Below are 18,226 nucleotides of genomic sequence, written 5' to 3' on the forward strand. Positions count from 1 at the left end.
GCCCTGGTGGAGACATCAGCGCGGTTGGAAACGCGGATTTGCGGATTGGTAGGAAAGCGATGGGCGAAAGAAGCTCACGAAGACTTAAAAAAACTCGCTCTGCCCTGCGGGTTTCGGGACTGGGAAATCTGCCGAGTTTAGAAAGAAAGCGGGGTCAGGGTCTGGTCCAGGGGTAGGCAACCTCGGCTCTTTTATGACTCATGGACTTCAACTCCCAGAATTCCTGAGCCAGCAGAGCTGGCTCAGGAATTCTGGGAGTTGAAGTCCATGAGTCATAAAAGAGCCGAGGTTGCCTACCCCTGGTCTGGTCTAATTAGGATTTGCAGAAGAGACCACCTGGAAGTGGTGGGATGGAGGGTTTGTTGTCACTGTGTGTTGGGGGGAGAGAGCACGGGGGGGGGGTGGCTCAGCTAATCTTCAATGTACACATGTTGTACTTTGACAATAAAGTTTTATTATTTTATTATTTATTATTCATAGACTGACCTGGGAAGGCGAAAAGATGCCAATAGAAGGAGTTTCCCAGAGTACTGCGTGGCCGTTAGGAAAAAGCTATTTGCAGATTTATTTAAGAGAGGTTTTATCAGATGGAGTATCTTTTAACAAACTGATGCGATTGGTTTATAGTACAGGCAGTTTATAGTACGTTCATTTAGTGACCGTTTGAAGTTACACCGGCACTGAAAAATGTGAGTTATGACCCTTTTGGTATCCCCATGGTCAGGTGCTCAAAATTCATACTTGGCAACTGGTTCCTATATACAGTATGTCAATTGCAGTGACTTGGGGCCATGTGATCACCTTTTGCTACCTTCTGACAAAGTCAAGTTAAGCCAGATTCACTTAACCATGTTACTAACTTAGCAATTGCAGTGTTTCACTTAACAACTTTGGCAAGAAATGGGGCAAAATTCACTTAACAAATGTCTCAGCAACAGAAATGTTGGGCTCAATTATGGCTGTAAGTTGAGGGCGACTTGTAGTTGCATGATTAGGGCTGCCCATCTACACAATTATAAAAATAGAACGTACCTCATCCCACTTTGCCCACCTCACTCATGCCAGGAGGCATGCTGCAGGCGTCAGTCGGCGTATTCCAGTGGGTGGGGTCCCCAGGAGCCTTCTTTGCCATTGCACCTGCCCCTTGGAATATCTTGCGTGCGCGCCCATGAGTTTGGCTCCAATCCTGATCTTCCCTAAGAGTTTAAAGACCAGATTCTACCAATTGGTTTGGGGCTCCAGGATGGGGATGCTTGATAGTTTAATATCATATCCCACTTCTCCCTCCCCCCATCCTATTCCCCCCTTACCCAGCTTTTAGCTATTGAATTTTGTATATATATATATATATATATATATATATATATATATATATATATATATATATATATATATATATATATGTATTTTTGTAATATTCTATCTATATTATTTTATTTTTAATATTGTAAGCCACCCAGTTATCCTGTGATAAGATGGGTGACCAATACATTTAATAAAATAAATTCCTCAGTGCATTAAATCCATGACCATTTTGTGTTTTGTCCGTAGATTATAATCAAAAGCAGTATGACAGAGATGGCCATATTAAGCAATTGAGCAGATTGGACGTGTTCAATTTGAGGAGAGTATGAATGAGAACCATACTCAGACTGAAAGTCACCAGTTCATTTTGGAAAATTCTATTGACTTTTTACAGCATCATTCCCTTCTAGTATGAAGTCCTCTAAAACGTACAGCACTGTGTTCAATATAATGAGAACATTGTTAACTCTCTCCCCCCCCAGACCACTAAGCGGTAAGCTACTTGCACTGATAAAAAGTTTCTCTCTTCAGAAAGCTATAAAGGAAAATTGGGCACTATTTTCATGTAATTTGTTATGTTTATAGCCTGCCTTTCACTCAGGAGGCATGCATAGCAATCCCACCCCCTCAACAAGTTTGTCTGAGCGTGTGTGGCTGGCCCATAGTTGCCCAGTGAGCTTCTGTGGCCGAGTGGACACAAACGTGAGTCTCTGAAGTACCAGTCTAACCTCTTCACTACACCAAACCAGCTCCCTGTACCAGAGAAACAATTCCATCCTTAAAGATACTGATTTCAGTAGCACAAGAGTTTAAAAAAAAAAGACCACAAGAGTGATTTTCCAATGTTTATTAATACAAAATCCCTCCGAGATGTGATTGAGTTAAAGACACAGCAAATAAAAACACTCAATGGGCTCTAAGGCACCCAGTGTGGTTGGGATGAGATTATTATTTTTGGATACTTTTTCAAGGATTAAGACTAAAGCACCGAATGGAAGCAGAACCATCAATCCACAATATCCTTGTCTGGTAATAATAATATGCATTCTAATCTCAGCACCTAATACCATAACCAACAGCAGTGATATGGACTGTTTGAAAAGGCACGTGCAGAACTGTTTATCAGTGGTAAAAATGGAACAGTCAGCTTATAGGGCAAAATCTTGAATACAGTATGCTCAATCTGTTCAATTTAGTGTCAAACCCCAAATGGCTAGAAGAGGTAAGGGTCAACAAGTGTGAAACCACCCACAGAAGAAATGCTACTGTACCAAATTATAATTTGCATAATTCAAATGTCAGTACTCATAAAGATTTGCTTCAAACCTGCTCTCCTCGTAAAGAATGCATACCCAGAAGCAAGGCAGGGAATAGATAAAACAGTTCATTGAAAAAAGAGACTATTTCTACTTTCCTTAGCCAGTTTTTAAGTCTGTAATATTAAACTGAACTCTCAGTATTTGTCTTATAGAATAATGCTGTAATATATAATAATACTAAATTAAATTCTAAATAAAATCCATAATATTGTCCATGTGGCTTAGGCTTTAACCTGTTGTTTTGACAATAAATTCACATAATTTGACATTTAATTTTAATCAAATATTCAATTTCTAAGCTCGTTTACAAAGTTTTGGTACTCAGTTACTGAATGAAAATTCCTAATTTTCTGAATACCAAATCAGCAAAACTGATTTGTTTTTCCCCCATAAACTTACAAAACAAAACTATTTATAATACAAAAATACATTTTACAGTAAGTAAGCAAATTATGTACATATTGGAAAAACACTAACAATTGTTACTGATCTAGCATTCCGTACCCAAAACACAAACTATAGTAATACTTTCATTCAACATCTGCATGCTTGCCATCAAATAGAGCTGATCAGAAGAATTATATCATTATCTTTTCAAAGTACTTTATAAGAAAAGAAAAAGTGTCTAAAGTGCTTAAAAAATCTCCTTTTGTGTCTTACTTTGTTAAACTGCTAGGGGATTACTTTGCTGAACACCATCAGAACTAAATATCCCTCAACTATTTCACAGTGCTTATTTTCCTTACAACAGAGATAAGAATCTAGTATTTTTTTCAATACTTTTGGAGATGCATATTAAAAACTTCCAAATACTAGCACTGCAATTGAATAAATTAAAAAGCAGTTGAGTTGTGGAATATTAATAGATGTCTGAATAATTGAATTGACAATGTATATCAGTCTGCATACGTACCTCTCAGTAGTAAGTGATCAATTCTACCTTTTAAATTTCATTCAAATTTCCACAAGATTCAGGTTAACTTGGACCAATTTTCACCACTCCAAATGTGAATAACATTTTTTGAACAATCCTTTTACTCCCCAGTGGAGTTGACATTTGATGTTCAAGCCAGTTATAAGAAAAATTTTATTTCATAATTCAAATATGCAAGTAGTATATAATTGAGATTAAATACTCTAAAAAGTATCACAAATACAGGGAGTCTTGCTTATAGAATATTACATTGTAAACAATTCCTTGGTTTACATGATAAATACATGTTTTCTTCTACACACCTTTAACATGATTCAAGTTGGTTGTAAAGGGGAACCGTCAAGAACCTGAGAAAAGCAACTGGACAGACAGTTCAACTGAGAACATCCACCCCAAATTTCTAAGATTGCACATATCTACTTTTTTTTCAAACAGGAAAATTATGAATGTGCTTTGATATAAAAAGCACCTTTCTTTATCCTCTTTTGTGCAATTTCTTAAAGAGCCAAGAGATTTACAGAAAGTTAAATACAGACAGTGCATAGGGGAAAAGGATAAAATTTTGTAGGGCTAGAAGCAAATATGACCACATACTCCAAGCTTCAGATAGGCCTCTGACACAGAGTGGATTCTTAAAGATTCAGAAGTGCTTTGTAACCAAGTTCATTTTAAGAGGCCTAGTAATTGAGAACATTTATAAACATGAGTGAGAATGAACATCATAATGAAACAAACAGAAGCTTCTCTAAAATTCATTAAGTTAAACTGGTTGTAAATATATAGAGTAGTGAAATATAGATGACAGCTTCCACTCTGTAAAAGAATAGACATAAAATGTCAACCTAAAATTACTTGGGCTCAATAACAAAAGTTAAGTCTTGGAGTCTGACAATAAAAGAGCTACATTGAATGAAAGGACAATAATCAAAACATTAATTCATGTTCCTCCCCTTTTCTATTTGTGGACATTTTTTTCTGACTATTAAAAGACTCCCATTTTACAAGCGTCAGTGTTTAGCTCCTTTTCTTATAGATTAAACCTAATTATTAGAAACCTAGAAAGAAGAAAAGCAGTGGGGGTGGGGTGGGGTGGAGTGGAGGGAAGTTATAATAAGATCATACCTGTCTTTGTTACATATCATTCAAAATTAATTATCAGTCAAGCAACCATAAGACAAGTAGTCATGTTTAGTCTAAGAGAAGCATACAGCTGTAACCTGAAATATTCTTTTGCCAAAGCTGATGTTTTCCTATTATACCACAATACATTCTTGCTAATACTCCAGTATAAGCCAGTTTCAATACAAGCATTTTGCACTAATGGTGGTCAGACATTGGAAGTAGCAAGAATGCGTTAAACTGTTCTTTGATCTCATTGTAGCTGTTAACCAGAAACATCACTGGACAACATTGGTTAGACTACCAGTGGAACCACTCAACCCATTTTCATTTTTCTGCAGTGTTTTCACAGCTGTTGGCACTTGTAATCCTGTTGTCAATGTGAGCCCACCACACCAAACCTAAAAAATAAGGTAAAGAACAGTGAAAAATTATTAAAGAAAACAGATTATCACTGGAATCATATATTTCTCACTGTCTTATTATGGCTGCTTCAAAATCAAGCATTTCCTTTCTTTTCTTAACTATTAAGCTGACTCCAAACTATGCCCTAACCCTAAGCTGTACTTACAATATTAATTCTGGTTTGCTAAACCAACCAATTTCAAATCTACACTTTGAAGATGAATTGTTTCAATAAATCATGACACTGTACTAAAGAAAAATAAAAAAAAATCTTCCAGTCCTTAACTTACAATTATAACTCAGTGTAGCTTGTTCCTATCATGATAAACCATACTTTATCTCATATTTATCTTTTCATTAAGAATAATGATTGATATGTAAAACACAACAGGAAAAACACAGTATTATTTTAACATTGCGTATACCTTATATGTATCATACAAAAAACAGTATACTGTTCTAATAAAATTTCTGAAAGAATGGAAACAGAAAATGGCAAGACGCAACTTAACACCAGAACTAGATTTAACTGCATGAAACAGAATGAGCAACATATTGTCCATCTTTACCCAATTTTTCCCAAATTTTCACTCATTGAAGTCCATCAACTATCTCTTATTAATTTCTGTAGAATTTCTCAAATTTTAAAAGAGATTGACCAGGGTAGAGAATGTTGTAATGGGGAAAACAAGTGAGAACTTCTCCTTTACAAAAGTGGTCTTCTGCCTGTACAAATCTGGATTCTATTACTACCAGACTGCAACCTCGTTATTCTTTGCATCTGTTTGCCGAATGCGAAAACAGAAATATACCTAAGTGTTAAAAGTTGGAAAAAGAAAGCTGTTTCATTACTTGGAAAAAAAAACTTGGATAAAGTAAGCAAATGGCTAAACTTAAGATTCAATTACGTTTCAGGAAAAATTAGCTTGTGATGCTCCTGCCCTCAGCAGAAATCCTAAGATTACATAACGTATTTTCTTCACTTGTCCTAAGTCCACTAAATCAAGTGCAACTAGGATGTAGATTTATTGTCCTTTCATTTCAAAAAGCTGCCTTGTGATCCACATTTACTTCCATAGTAAAACACTTTAACTGAGATCCTATTAAAAATGCTTCAGAAAATTCAGGTGCATAGTTGATTTTGGAGGACAATTTGAAACTACCCACTTTATGTTCATTCTTTATCCATGTACTTTCAGGCTTAATTTGAAATATTGATGGTTAATATTAAAATATTGATTCCAACCATACAAAGGGCCATTTGCATCCATGCAAGTCTGCTTAGCATCTGAAGTAGAATTTGATAGGAGGGCATTTAAACACAATGTTTTATTGAAAACCCAATGCCTCGCAATGTCTTCTCTACAAAAAGACTACAAAAAGGCCCTGCTATGGAATTTAAAGATTTCGAACTCTTTCCCCCAGAATTAGGGATTTAATTACTACTAGTATAATTAACTCTATTATATATAATTCTTGCTTTCCCTTTACATATAAATTCCCTTTATTTCCACTGTTTTTACAGGCTTTAATTATATAGTTTTAATGTTCTGGACTGCCACAGGAAAATAATCCTAAATAGCAGCTAGAAAGCAGCAGCTTGAGAACTGAAAAATGCAATGCTGTCAAATTAATAAAAACTACAGAATTGACTTTCTTCTGATGTGTTTTAATTCTAGCATTTAGACACATTGATTCCTTATCGACATTTAGCACTGTAGGCTACTAGGGTATGTCTACCAAAAATTCTGGGAGTTGTAGCTCAACATATTTCGTAAGCAGAAAGCTGGGAAAGTCTGCATTAACTGAGTATTATTAACTGCATTAACTGAGTATTTTTGATATAGCCTCAATTCAATAGAATTAATACCATAGTCATTGGGAGTTGTATAACATATAAATTTGATAAATAAGCAAGCCAGTTTTCTTTATTGTAGTAGCCATTCAGGTTTGCTTCTAAGGAAAGAACAATAAGAATGTGTATACTCAGAACATTTGTTCTGCTATTTACAAAAATTATGCACCTGGATTTTTATAGCTATAAGAGCATGTGCTAAAGAACTGGGTTTTTTTTAAGTCTAGGTGATCAGTTTTAACTTCTTTAATTCATTAGGTGTTTCCCTGAATCGTTGGAAAACATAGGAGTTAAATCATCCAGGGGTGTCAAACTGCGGACCCATGGGCCGGATGCGTCCTACCGAAACCACGCCCACCCCAGCTCTGGCAATGGGAAAAAAGTTGCAATATGTTGCGACACTTGACATGATGTGGCGAGTTTGACACCCCTGATTTAGACTGTCACTTGAAAATGACATAATGAACAGATCTAAGCAAGTATGGATGATTTTAGGCCTCTCATACCCATCAAAACTTGTAAGCAGCCTAAAATATATTACAGCTTTCCTTCATAACATTTTAAATTTTGATTTTATTTACAAGAGTAATTGAAGTGGTAAAATTGAAACATTGCAGCAGCAATTTGATTAGATAATAAATACTAACCATAAAGCCTGGTAATAGAGGTTGGGTAAATTTTGTTTTGAAAGTATATAACAACTGTTTTGAGCTTGCATTATAGAAAGCTAGTTGACCTAAAGAGAGAAAAGCAGATTAATACTTCCATTCAAAACCAAACCTCAAGAGTCTTTTCAATAAGGAAATGCTCATAATCTTTGAAGTGAATATCATTACTTCCTAACACACCATTAGCTATCACCCACGAAGAGTGTTAAGAAATCTTGCTGCCAGGACTAAAAAGCAAATCTTATAGCATGAATGAGTAATTAAGAAGTAGCTCTTGATTTAGAGAATAGATGGACTATGGAATACCAAGTTGCTTAAGACTTGCTTTCTATGCCAACTACCACATGAACTAGGAAGCAGAAAATACTGAATAAGAGCAGAGTTTCCAATGGCCAAATATTTTTATATATTTAAAGCACATATATCATATCTGAACTGTTTTGCCTGTTCAAACAATCAGTCTAGCCCAGCATTACTTTCAGTACTGGTTACTTAAGTAACTAAATTTTCTAGGTGTAAATGGTAGGATATTTTATGGAGACCTCTGAAAGCTTACAGATGTCTCAATAAAGTATACCACTAATTACATCCAGAAAAATCAAAGGTGTTGCACATCTAATAACTAAAGGTCTCTTTTGTAATTGTATTTCATTCTGGTTTATGACCATAATAAAGTTTTTGTTTGACATATTCAATTTAAGGTAATGAAGTTAAAAATTGATTTCATAATGCACACAAGACTATTTTCAAAAAATCTCATTTCCCTAACTCCCTCTTCTCCTTCCCCTGTGTTTTAAAGTGAAAGGGTTATTCTCTATTACCTTTTGACACAGTTTCATTGTGAAAAGATCTAGAGCCACTGCAGGTATTTCAAATCATGCCTAACAAATGGTAAGAATGATTGTTTAGAAAAGCTGCAAGATTCTGCATTACTAATTTGCAGGAAACTCTGTATGATATAGGATTTCCAATCCAATATCAACACATTGCAGCAGCACTTTAACCTAAAAAAATACTCAGCAAACCATTTTTGTTATATATGCTGCTTTTCAAAAACAGATTTATCCCCAGTAGCTTAACACAAAGACATTCTGAACAAATAAAATGCACAGTAAAACACAGTAGTTAAAATTCCAAACATTAAAATGATAAAAGCAGCAGTGCCAGTAATTAAAAATTTACTAAGCAGCAAATAAGCTAAACTCAACAGACCAAATGATTAAAATGCCTGGAATAATTTTAAAAAATCAAATTCAGACATGTCTTATAGGGAAGCAAAATTGGGGGGGGAAGTATACTATCACTGAAAATACCCACACCTATTCCTTCAGATATTATAAAACCCTTTCATCTTGGGATTATGAATGGAAATAAAGTGGGAACTCCTAAGTTCGTGTAACCCATTTCAATTAATGCTCCTGTTCTTACCCTAATATTTAGAAACTATACTAAAATTATTTTATTTTGCTTTATAGGAAACTGCTTAAAGATAGATTCAGACCTAGTTTTTTTCAGACCGTGTCCACCATATTGCTTTATTTCAGTTTTTCAGTAATAGCTTTGAAGTCTTAAAATTACCTCCATCAAAGTCACAATAGACTCCTATCCTGTCTGGAACCACGACATCTAGTGTTTTTGCTTTATTATTGTGTTTGGCTGCAAACGTACTCTGGAGCCAGTTATTGATATGAACACACCAGCTTGTACTGGTCTTTCCCAGTTGATCAAATTTTCCCAAATTTTTATATGCTACTCCTACACTGTATGTCTTGCAGTCCTTCTGGGCTTTCACTTCCCAATAATGCTGTCCATTTTCAATTGTAGTATCTCCTATAAGGAAACACAGTAGATCAATTAACATTTCATGTCAGTTGAGATTCCTCAGATTAAGAACACACACGTTACATATCAGACACAAAGTATACAAGTGTAAACTAGAGCTTATACATATTGTTAATATCTTCCTAATTTTATACAACTCCCAGTTGGACTCCCCCTCAATGGTCACTGGAAGGGCTTCTACAGATTCTTCTTATTCCTCAGAACTTTGAACTCATGAAAAGACCCAAAGAGAAGAAATATAGAAAAGAACGTCTCAAAAGAGAAAAAGATGTTAAGTGCAAATGAAAATATAACAAAATGTAGAAAGAATGAGAAAGAAATGCTTTCAAATTAGCAATTTGGACACAGTTACTAACAACATCATAGACTGCAAGAAACAATTCCCCAGGCCTAAATTAAGTATAAAATGACTGCATGCTTGGTCAACAAGGAGTCACAAACTTTGGGGGTGTGATGTAAACAGACGATGAACCAGAGAAAAATTATTGTTCCTGGCAATTTTGAGAGAAGGAGATATGGAAACGATAATATGGATGAGATTTTTTAAAAATTGTAATGTCCTTGGAAGAAGTAACTGCAATGTAACATAATAAAAAAAAATAAACGTTTATCCCACGGGTCGGCAACCCGCGGCTCTGGAGCTGCATGCGGCTCTTTCAGCCGTCTCCTGCGGCTCCCAGTCCTCCGCCATGTGCAGTCCCCCCCCAAAAAAAAGCGGGACTAAAAATGTTCAACCAATCAATTCAAACTTCTCATGGAAAAAAAAACTTGTGAAGTTTGAATTGATTGGTTGAAGTTCTATGGTTTGTGGGACTGCAAACCTCTTCTTCGGACTGCACATGGCGGCAGCGGAGGAAGAGACGGGAGGACTGCTGGAAAGGTCAGATGGGGTGTGCGGGTGTGGTGGTGGTGTTTCTGAGCAGCATATGGAGTCTCAGGTGCTGCCAGACCCCCTCCTTTTCCCCCTTTTCTCTCTCTCTCTCTCTCTCTCTCTCTCTCTCTCTCTCTCTCTCTCTCTCTCTCTCTCTCTCTCTCTCTGTGTCAGACCCGCGGGGAAAGGCTGGTAGGGAGGCAGCAGTCTGGCATTTCCCCCCCCTCGTTTGTGTGTGTGCATGTATGTACGTGTATGTTTGTGTGTATATGTGCGTGTGTGTCAGACCTGTGGGGAACGGCTGGTAGGGAGGCGGCAGTCCAGCATTTTTCCCCCCATTTGTGTGTGTGTGTTAGACCCACGGGGAACGGCTGATGGGGAGGCGGGAGTCCAGCATTTTTCCCCCCTCTCGTTTGTGTGTGTCGGACCCGCGGGGAACGGCAGGTAGGGAGGTGGCAGTCTGGCGTTTCCCCCCCCCCCCGTGTGTGTGTGTGTGACCTGTGGAGAATGGCTGGTAGGGAGGTGGCGGTCTGGCGTTTTCCCCACTTCCTGTTTGTGTTGGGCCCACGGGGCTCGACACACAGAGAGATGCAAACACGGGACTGCCGCCGCCTCTACCAGACGTTCCTCGCAGGTCCGACACACACCCACAGGAGGGAGATAAACAACGCCAGACTGCCGCCTTCCTAGCAGACCTCCCCTGCGGGACGTGCCGCCAGGAAGCCAGGCTGCCCGATGAGCGGACCATGGCCCAACGGCCGAGGCTGGGCCAGCTCCGGGATGCCGCCAGAATTTTGTTTACTTTGCCCGGACATACCACTGCTCCTGCCGCCACAGCCACCAAAGATGGCAAGCATGGTGGCTCCCCGCTGGGGTGTTCCCATATTCCGCGATCCCTTGGCAGTCAGACATAACAGCGTGCAAGCACAGTGCTACCAGTCCCACCTGCCGCCTCCTTGCGAAGTAAACTGGACAGGAAGGTGAGAAGCGCCCACCAACTGCCACCAAGGGAGGCCGCGCCTGCTCCTGCAGCGGATGCTGGGCTAGGCAAGCCGGGAGGGATGGAAGCGGGGGCAGGGAAAGTTGCTGGCTGTGCCATGCAGTTCCCACTTGGCCCGGGAGTTTGTGCGGGATTGGCGGAGCCGGGAGCCGAGGTGCGAGAGATATGTAAGCTGATGCCGACTGGGCAAGTGCAGCGCACGGTCCAGGATGAAGGGCTCTTCTTCCGTCCATGCCTTTCCTTGACTGAGCTTCGCAGGCTGAAGCCTCTCCTCAGAGTCCTCAACCTCCCAGCCCAGAAGGCAGAGTGACGAGTCCGGTCTCCCGTCAAGTCCCAGGTTGAATTAGCTTCCCCCAGCTTACACCCGGCTGAAGGGGCGGGGAGGGATGTCTGGCCCGACAGTTCGACCATGCACAGCTTTCCCTGGAAAGGATAGCCCTGGAGCTGGCAGGCTTTGCCAACCTAGCATGGAAAGTAGCCGGCGTAAGGCGAAGTGGGAGGGGGGGTTGTTCGGAAGCGTTAAAGCGCCAGAACCTAGACATGGAGCTTGTTTTTAGGGAGCTGTTCATTGGAAAAGTTGGAAGGGGAGGGGATGATTAAGAAAAGCGAGGGCTTGCCGTCTTTGGCGGCAGGAACAGCAACAGGAAGGCAGCTGCGGCTGCTGTTGGGGCGGCCTAGTGCCCTTGCTGTGCCAGGCAGGCAGTACTCGGCAAGCGGGCGTGGGTGATGTGCCGGCAGCTCCCGCCCCTCCAAGTACCAGGCGGTGCTGTCCGGACACACCGCTGCTCCTGCTGCCACAGCTGCCGAAGACGGCAAGTCCTCGGTTTCCTTAATCATCCCCTCGGTGGTGGTGTCCAGACACACCACTGCTCCTGCTGCCACAGCTGCCAAAAATGGCAAGCGCAGCTGCTCCCACACCGGGCCTGGAGTACCTGCAGCGTCTCTCGATGAGAGCACTAGGCCGCCCCAACTATAGCCGCCGCTGCCACCTTCCTGTTGTTACTGCTCGGCAGGCAGGCGGTGCTGCCCAGACACACCGCTGCTCCTGCCACCAAAGACAGGGCAGGTTCACAATCTTTGCTTCTTTCACTCTTCAATTAAGTCTTCTGTTGTGCGCATGCGCACGCTTTTTATGGCTCCCATTTTTTCCTTTTGTGAAAGAACCGGTTAGTGGCTCTTTGACCCATTCAGGTTGCCGACCCCTGGTTTATCCAGACAATCAACAGGTGTTCAGCCTGACTTGATAGCACCTAGCCAATTATTCATCTAGGGCAATGAACTAATTTATTTGGCTCTTTTCCCTTTCTTTCAATCCCTTTTCTTCTGTTGAAATTATTTATTTATTTATTTATTTATTGATTGATTGATTGATTGATTGATTGATTGATTGATTGGATTTATATACCGCCCTATTCCCGAAGGACTCAGGGCGGTTCACAGGGCAGTTAAAACAGTACAAAAAGAGAATTAAATGGAATTAAATTAGTACAGGCCCACAATTCATAATAATAAAATTAAAATTTTAAAATTAATTTAATATAATTTAATATAATTTAATTAAATACTTTAAAATTTAAAATCCCTCAGTCCAGGCCAGACAATTCGAACAACCAGGTTTTTAAGTCCCGGCGAAAAGAGCGAAGGTCAGGGGCAGTCCGAAGCTCCATCGGCAGTTCGTTCCAAAGGGCGGGCGCACTCACAGAGAACGCCCTCCCCCTGGGAATCACCTGCCAGCAATCTCTAACCGGCGGAACCCTAAGGAGGCCCTCCCTGTGGGCGCGCACAGGACGATGGGAAGCTGATGCTGGTAGCAGGTGCTCCCTAAGGTAATCCGGACCCATGCCGTTTAGGGCTTTATAGGTCATCACCAGCACCTTGAATCTCACCCGGAGGGCAACTGGAAGCCAATGCAGCTTGCAGAGAAGAGGTGTTACATGAGAGTATCGGGACACTCCCATTACTACTCGCGTAGCTGCATTCTGCACCAGCTGAAGCCTCCGAGTGGTCCTCAAGGGCAGCCCCATGTAGAGAGCATTGCTTCTTAGATGGTAATAATCTAATTTGCGAAGTTTATAAGTAGCTCTTGGAACTTTTTTGGGTTCCTAACTGGGATAAGGAAAGCTTTAAAGAAATCAAGGAATGCATCACTCTATAATATTTATAATTTAAAATTTTTATAAAAGACCTTACCCAAGACTGTATATGATTCTCCAGTAAATCTATCTCTGCTGCCCCTTATCAAAGGTGATCGTGAGGTAACCGATGACCGCTTTGGAGATGGAGTGCCACTTCTGTAAGATGCAAGAAATTAATTTGTATTGACTGTGATAGTATATAAATAAAAATGACTACAAATGAGTTAAGGCACCAAATTATTTTGAACACTTTGAAAAGAGAAATAAATTTGGCAGAAACATTTAAGACAAAAGGCATGCTTTACATTTCTATATATTCAAAACAAAAAGGCATGCAGATAATAGGATAGTGGAACATAAAGCATATTGCAACCACAGAAAAGTTACTGACAAATTATTAGGTGGTTATTCTATAACAACACCAAAAAAAAGTCTGCTTATGAAGATGTCCAATTTGGCCATATTAATACCTTAAATGTTAGTATCTTAAAATCAAAAAAATGCCCAATTTCAGTATTGCATCACCCTTTCTCCCTTAGTGTATCTTCCAGCTTTAAAGCATTGCACTGATAATACAGGTAGTCCTCAGTTAATGATCACTCGCTCAGCAACTGTTTGAACTAACAATGGCGCTGAACAAGTGGCAGTTATGGCCAGTTCTCAAAGTTCCAACCATCACGTGACCACGATCTTTGTGCTTGGCAACCAGCTTGAATGTACGACAGTTGCAGCATTCCACAGCCACGTTGTTGTGACTCAGGGCCAGCCTGTGGTTTCGGCAGCCGGCTCAGATGTGTCGGATGACTCAGATGAGGGGGAGGAGGACCGTGTGGGAGACGAACCGGTTGATGATGGCGTGGAGGCTTGGCAGAGTTCCCAGCCGGGGCCCTCTTCTCAGCTGCGTGAGCCCGATAGTGCGGAAGATGATGACCCACAGCTGGCCCTGTTCAAGGACGCCCGACGCAGGAGGCAGTCGAGCAGGAACAAACAAAGAAAGAATGTGGGACTCCTCGGGAGGAGGCACAGGGAGACCACGCCCTGAGCTCTCTATAAAAGGAGTGTTTGGGGAGGGGCTGGTTGCTGAAAGCAACTTTTCCGCTTGAGAAGACAAGCTCTTGTGTTTTTGTTAACTGCGTAATTAAATCTTGGCAGATGCCTTTTAGCCTTGGAAGCTCTCCAGTCTCTTCTTCCTAAATAGGGGTTTGCCTTTACAAGGCCAGAAGAGGGCTGGTTCAGAACACACGTGCCTGCCATTTGCAACCTTCCCTGCAGGCTTTCCACTAGCGAAATATATAGGGTAACCAGCAGAGAAGGTTGCAAGTCACTCCTGTAAGTCATTCATTCCTACTCCCTCTGCTTTTTCTCCTCAGGAGCCAAGCTATGGAGTGTGAGATTGGAATCCACAAGCACTCTTTCACCCACACTTTGTTGGCATGCTTGTGTGGCACTGCAGTGGCCACCTGTGCATACTCCTGCACCAGAAGCAGCCACCTTCACCCTGGGCATATTTGTACTGTGCTGTAGTGGCCAGCAGCCACCCCCAGCCTGGCCACATTCATGCGACGTTGCAGTAGCCCCCTAGTCACCAATGAACCAGCCTTCTTGCAAGCTACCCAGGACTTCCCCTTACTTTGTTGGAAGCGGACAGGACAATGATTGGACGTCCTGGCTTGACAGCCTCAAATCAACAAGCAATGGGAATTGTTGTTGCTAAGCAATGCAGTCATGTGACATCACAGTTTACAATTATATGGTAAGCAAGGACTACCTGTAGTCAGCACATCTTATCCTTTTGAATTGATTATATAAATACTGGAGATGTACTAAATTAGACTAATTTACTTACTATAATTTAATCTGTAATATAATAAACTGCTATGGACAACATACTGATGATCAAATATCATACTTAATTACTTCTTAGGGAGTATAGGTCCATTTTTGGTGAAATGATAATGATGCAATGTGATTAGGGCCACATTATTTATATACTTAGTTTATTTCCCCATTAGGTTTCTTTGGGGAGTGTTGGAAACTTGTTTTTTGTAAATAAAATATGCTCTTTTGAGGCTTACATTACACTTTTGATGTGTTTCCTGCCTCAAATTGGGAAAAAATGGAAATTCGGAAGGACAGTTGGAGGGAGCTCTTAGAGTTGCCCATCCCTCCTGTAGACCATAAAGCAGAAATTATTTTTCCAAAATAAAACCTTACTGTGGATGCTGAAAACATTCACCATATGTCACTGAAGAATTGTTTCACCAAGTAAACATTTCAGAAAAGTACTTACCAAAAGAAAAAAGAAAGAAAGAAGTGAAGCATGAAAGACAGCAAAGCCAAGAAATTAAAACATTTATTCAAGCAAAAGGATTAATACACACATCTCTTTTCATACTCCAAGTCAGTCATTACTGCAAAGTCTATTCTAATTACTATCATAACAGCAATCTTAGATTTGCTGTCAGGTTACGCAGAAAAATAGCACGTTTACTTTGCTAAAGCACGGCCATGTCTGGTATAAAACAAACGTAGTCTAAAATTAATACTCCCCCCGCCAAAAAAGTTACATGCTATTTTTCCGATGTGCTCCAAGTTCCCTTCACCCAAAAATATTTTTATATCAACAGCCTTTACTAGTATTCTCAACAGCATTGATAATTTTAAATATTCGTCATACTCGAAACCACCAATCAATATATGAATAAATGCAAGCCAAATTATGTGATTGTATTAGGACAGTACCATGATGAATATAATCAACTGATCTGATAAGCCACTGTAGTTGAGCTGTTATCCTTTCCAGGGTATTTTGTTTATTCAAACCAAAAAAAAAGTGTTTTAACTAGAACGCTCTCTCTCTCTGTATGAAAAGGCATGCAGGGTAATTATATAAACATATCTGATTAAGAAAGTCTGCTTTATTCTTTTCATGTAGAATTCTATCTAGTCTGTCTATAGAGGGCAGAAGAAACCAGTATTTTAATTCATGTACTGTAGCACAGAGCCAACAGAATTTTGCCAATCAACCTCCTCTAATGATGATTGATCCAAAACTGCTAACACATTGCTCTATGTTTATCCATTCATTTCATCAGCTGAGTGAAGTTTTTGGAAAGAGGGGGTCTGCATTGATGTCAACTCCATTTTTAACATAGTAGGCAGCCCCCCCTCTCCAAATGTGTGTACATGTGCGTATGAATGAATGAATATGAGAGCACACATACGTAGGAAAGATTTTTAAAGAGAAAGTGCTTATATGCCTATTTTTACCAGGATGTGGTTATTTATTAATGAAATAAAATTCAAAGCAAGCTAGGCGGGTTTCTATTTCAGATTTTCTTCCTTTGAACTTAATTACCCCTATTTTGCAAATTATTAGAAGCAACATAGTGCTTTGGATGCTTTGCCTAAAGGAAATTAGAGGGGAGATGCAAAAGGTGACAAATTAAAGCACACTGAAGATTCTACTGGAGTACAGTGGCTTCTTTACTGGTAAAGGCTGTGGGATTCATGCCAAGCCTATAGAATTGAAAGGGTAAAAAAATGAAGAGTAAAGCTGGAGGCTAAACCCTATGGCTAAAAGGAGGCACAATATCACCTTGTACTGTTCTTCAGAAGGGTAATCTGGCCACTGTCAGATAAAAATAGTTTGTTAAAGGCTATTTTCTGCTATACAAAGTTTTATACTTAAAAAGCAGTAGTTTAAAAAAACAATTTCTAAATTACTACTATGGGAGGAGGATTATCTTAAAAAGTCATCTACTTGTATGATATGTAACACTGCCATGACACATTAATCCAGAATTGGTGCTAACTACAGTTTGTATACTTACCCATAGACAGTCTGCCAGACAATATGGCAAATTATAGCCAGACAGAATTTGTTGTTAGCTCTCCATATAAACCAATATCTCAGTTAAAGAAGAGGTTATTGTTCTTAGTATGGCTGATATAGTTATTGTGCAGAGTCTTTACTGCTTCATGGCTGAATTATTTTCACAATTTTCCCACAGCAACGCTTGTCTGGCTAGGGTAGGTCACAGCTTTAAGTGTATTACATGTGTAGCTTGTAGCTAAGTGACACCAGCGAAACCATAATTGTTTTAATGACATGCGTTATGATTTACTATGCCCAATTTAAAGTATTGATAATGCCCCAAATCGTATGGTTCCATCGGCAGGAACCACTCTTACAAAAAATGACTCTGGATAGCATACAAGGTTAAAAAACAATTAATACACAAATAACAATTATTATTTAAAAACTATAAAACGTTACTGATGTGAATACTTCCCCATTATAGAATTCCTTTTTGACAGAGTTCCCCCATGTCCCCAATTTTGCTTTAAATAATGGATAAGGACAGGCATTTGTTCAGGGGCCAGCCTTTTAAAGATCAATTTTTGTCCCAAAGGTACTTTTTTTCCCCAAAAGGCGACTGGACTTGGTTTTCCTTGAAGACATTTTGCTTCTCAGTTGAGAACTGAAGAAGCTTCTTGGATGAGAAATGTCTTCAAGGAAAAACAAACTCTAGTTGCCTTTTGAAAAAAGTACCTTTGGGACAACCATGACCTGGATGACTGAGAATCTCCACAGATATAAATTTGGGCAATGGTCCCCAACCTTTCAAGTTTGGCAGCCCAGCCCGTTGGGGGGAGGACGTGAGTGGCAGATGCACATATGCATGCACAGCTCCATTTGTGGTAGGCATGAGCACATTCCACTCACATGAATGGAGCGTTGTGCAAGAGTGGATTCTGGATTTGCATATG

The 18,226-nt window shown here is 39.9% G+C and overlaps 1 protein-coding gene across 3 annotated transcripts in view; it reads right to left on the minus strand.

The window, feature by feature from the left end:
• Positions 1-2,137: 2,137 nt before the first annotated feature.
• FSD1L (fibronectin type III and SPRY domain containing 1 like) overlaps positions 2,138-18,226 on the minus strand; it is a 41,915-nt gene continuing 25,826 nt past the window's right edge. The window contains exons 10-14 of one of the 3 annotated variants that reach the window (XM_081321326.1): positions 17,052-17,084; positions 13,509-13,609; positions 9,184-9,435; positions 7,585-7,673; positions 2,138-5,078 (exon numbers count right to left, since the gene is read on the minus strand). In XM_081321326.1, the coding sequence (XP_081177452.1) occupies positions 4,956-5,078; positions 7,585-7,673; positions 9,184-9,435; positions 13,509-13,609; positions 17,052-17,084 (598 nt within the window). In that variant the 3' untranslated portion in view covers positions 2,138-4,955. Of the gene's footprint in view, positions 5,895-7,584; positions 7,674-9,183; positions 9,436-13,508; positions 13,610-17,051; positions 17,085-18,226 lie in introns of all 3 variants that reach the window. The other 2 variants (XM_081321328.1, XM_081321327.1) reach the window with 2 other exon arrangements.

Source organism: Vipera berus (assembly GCF_964194415.1).
Source record: "Vipera berus genome assembly, chromosome: 2".
NCBI lineage: Eukaryota > Metazoa > Chordata > Lepidosauria > Squamata > Viperidae > Vipera > Vipera berus.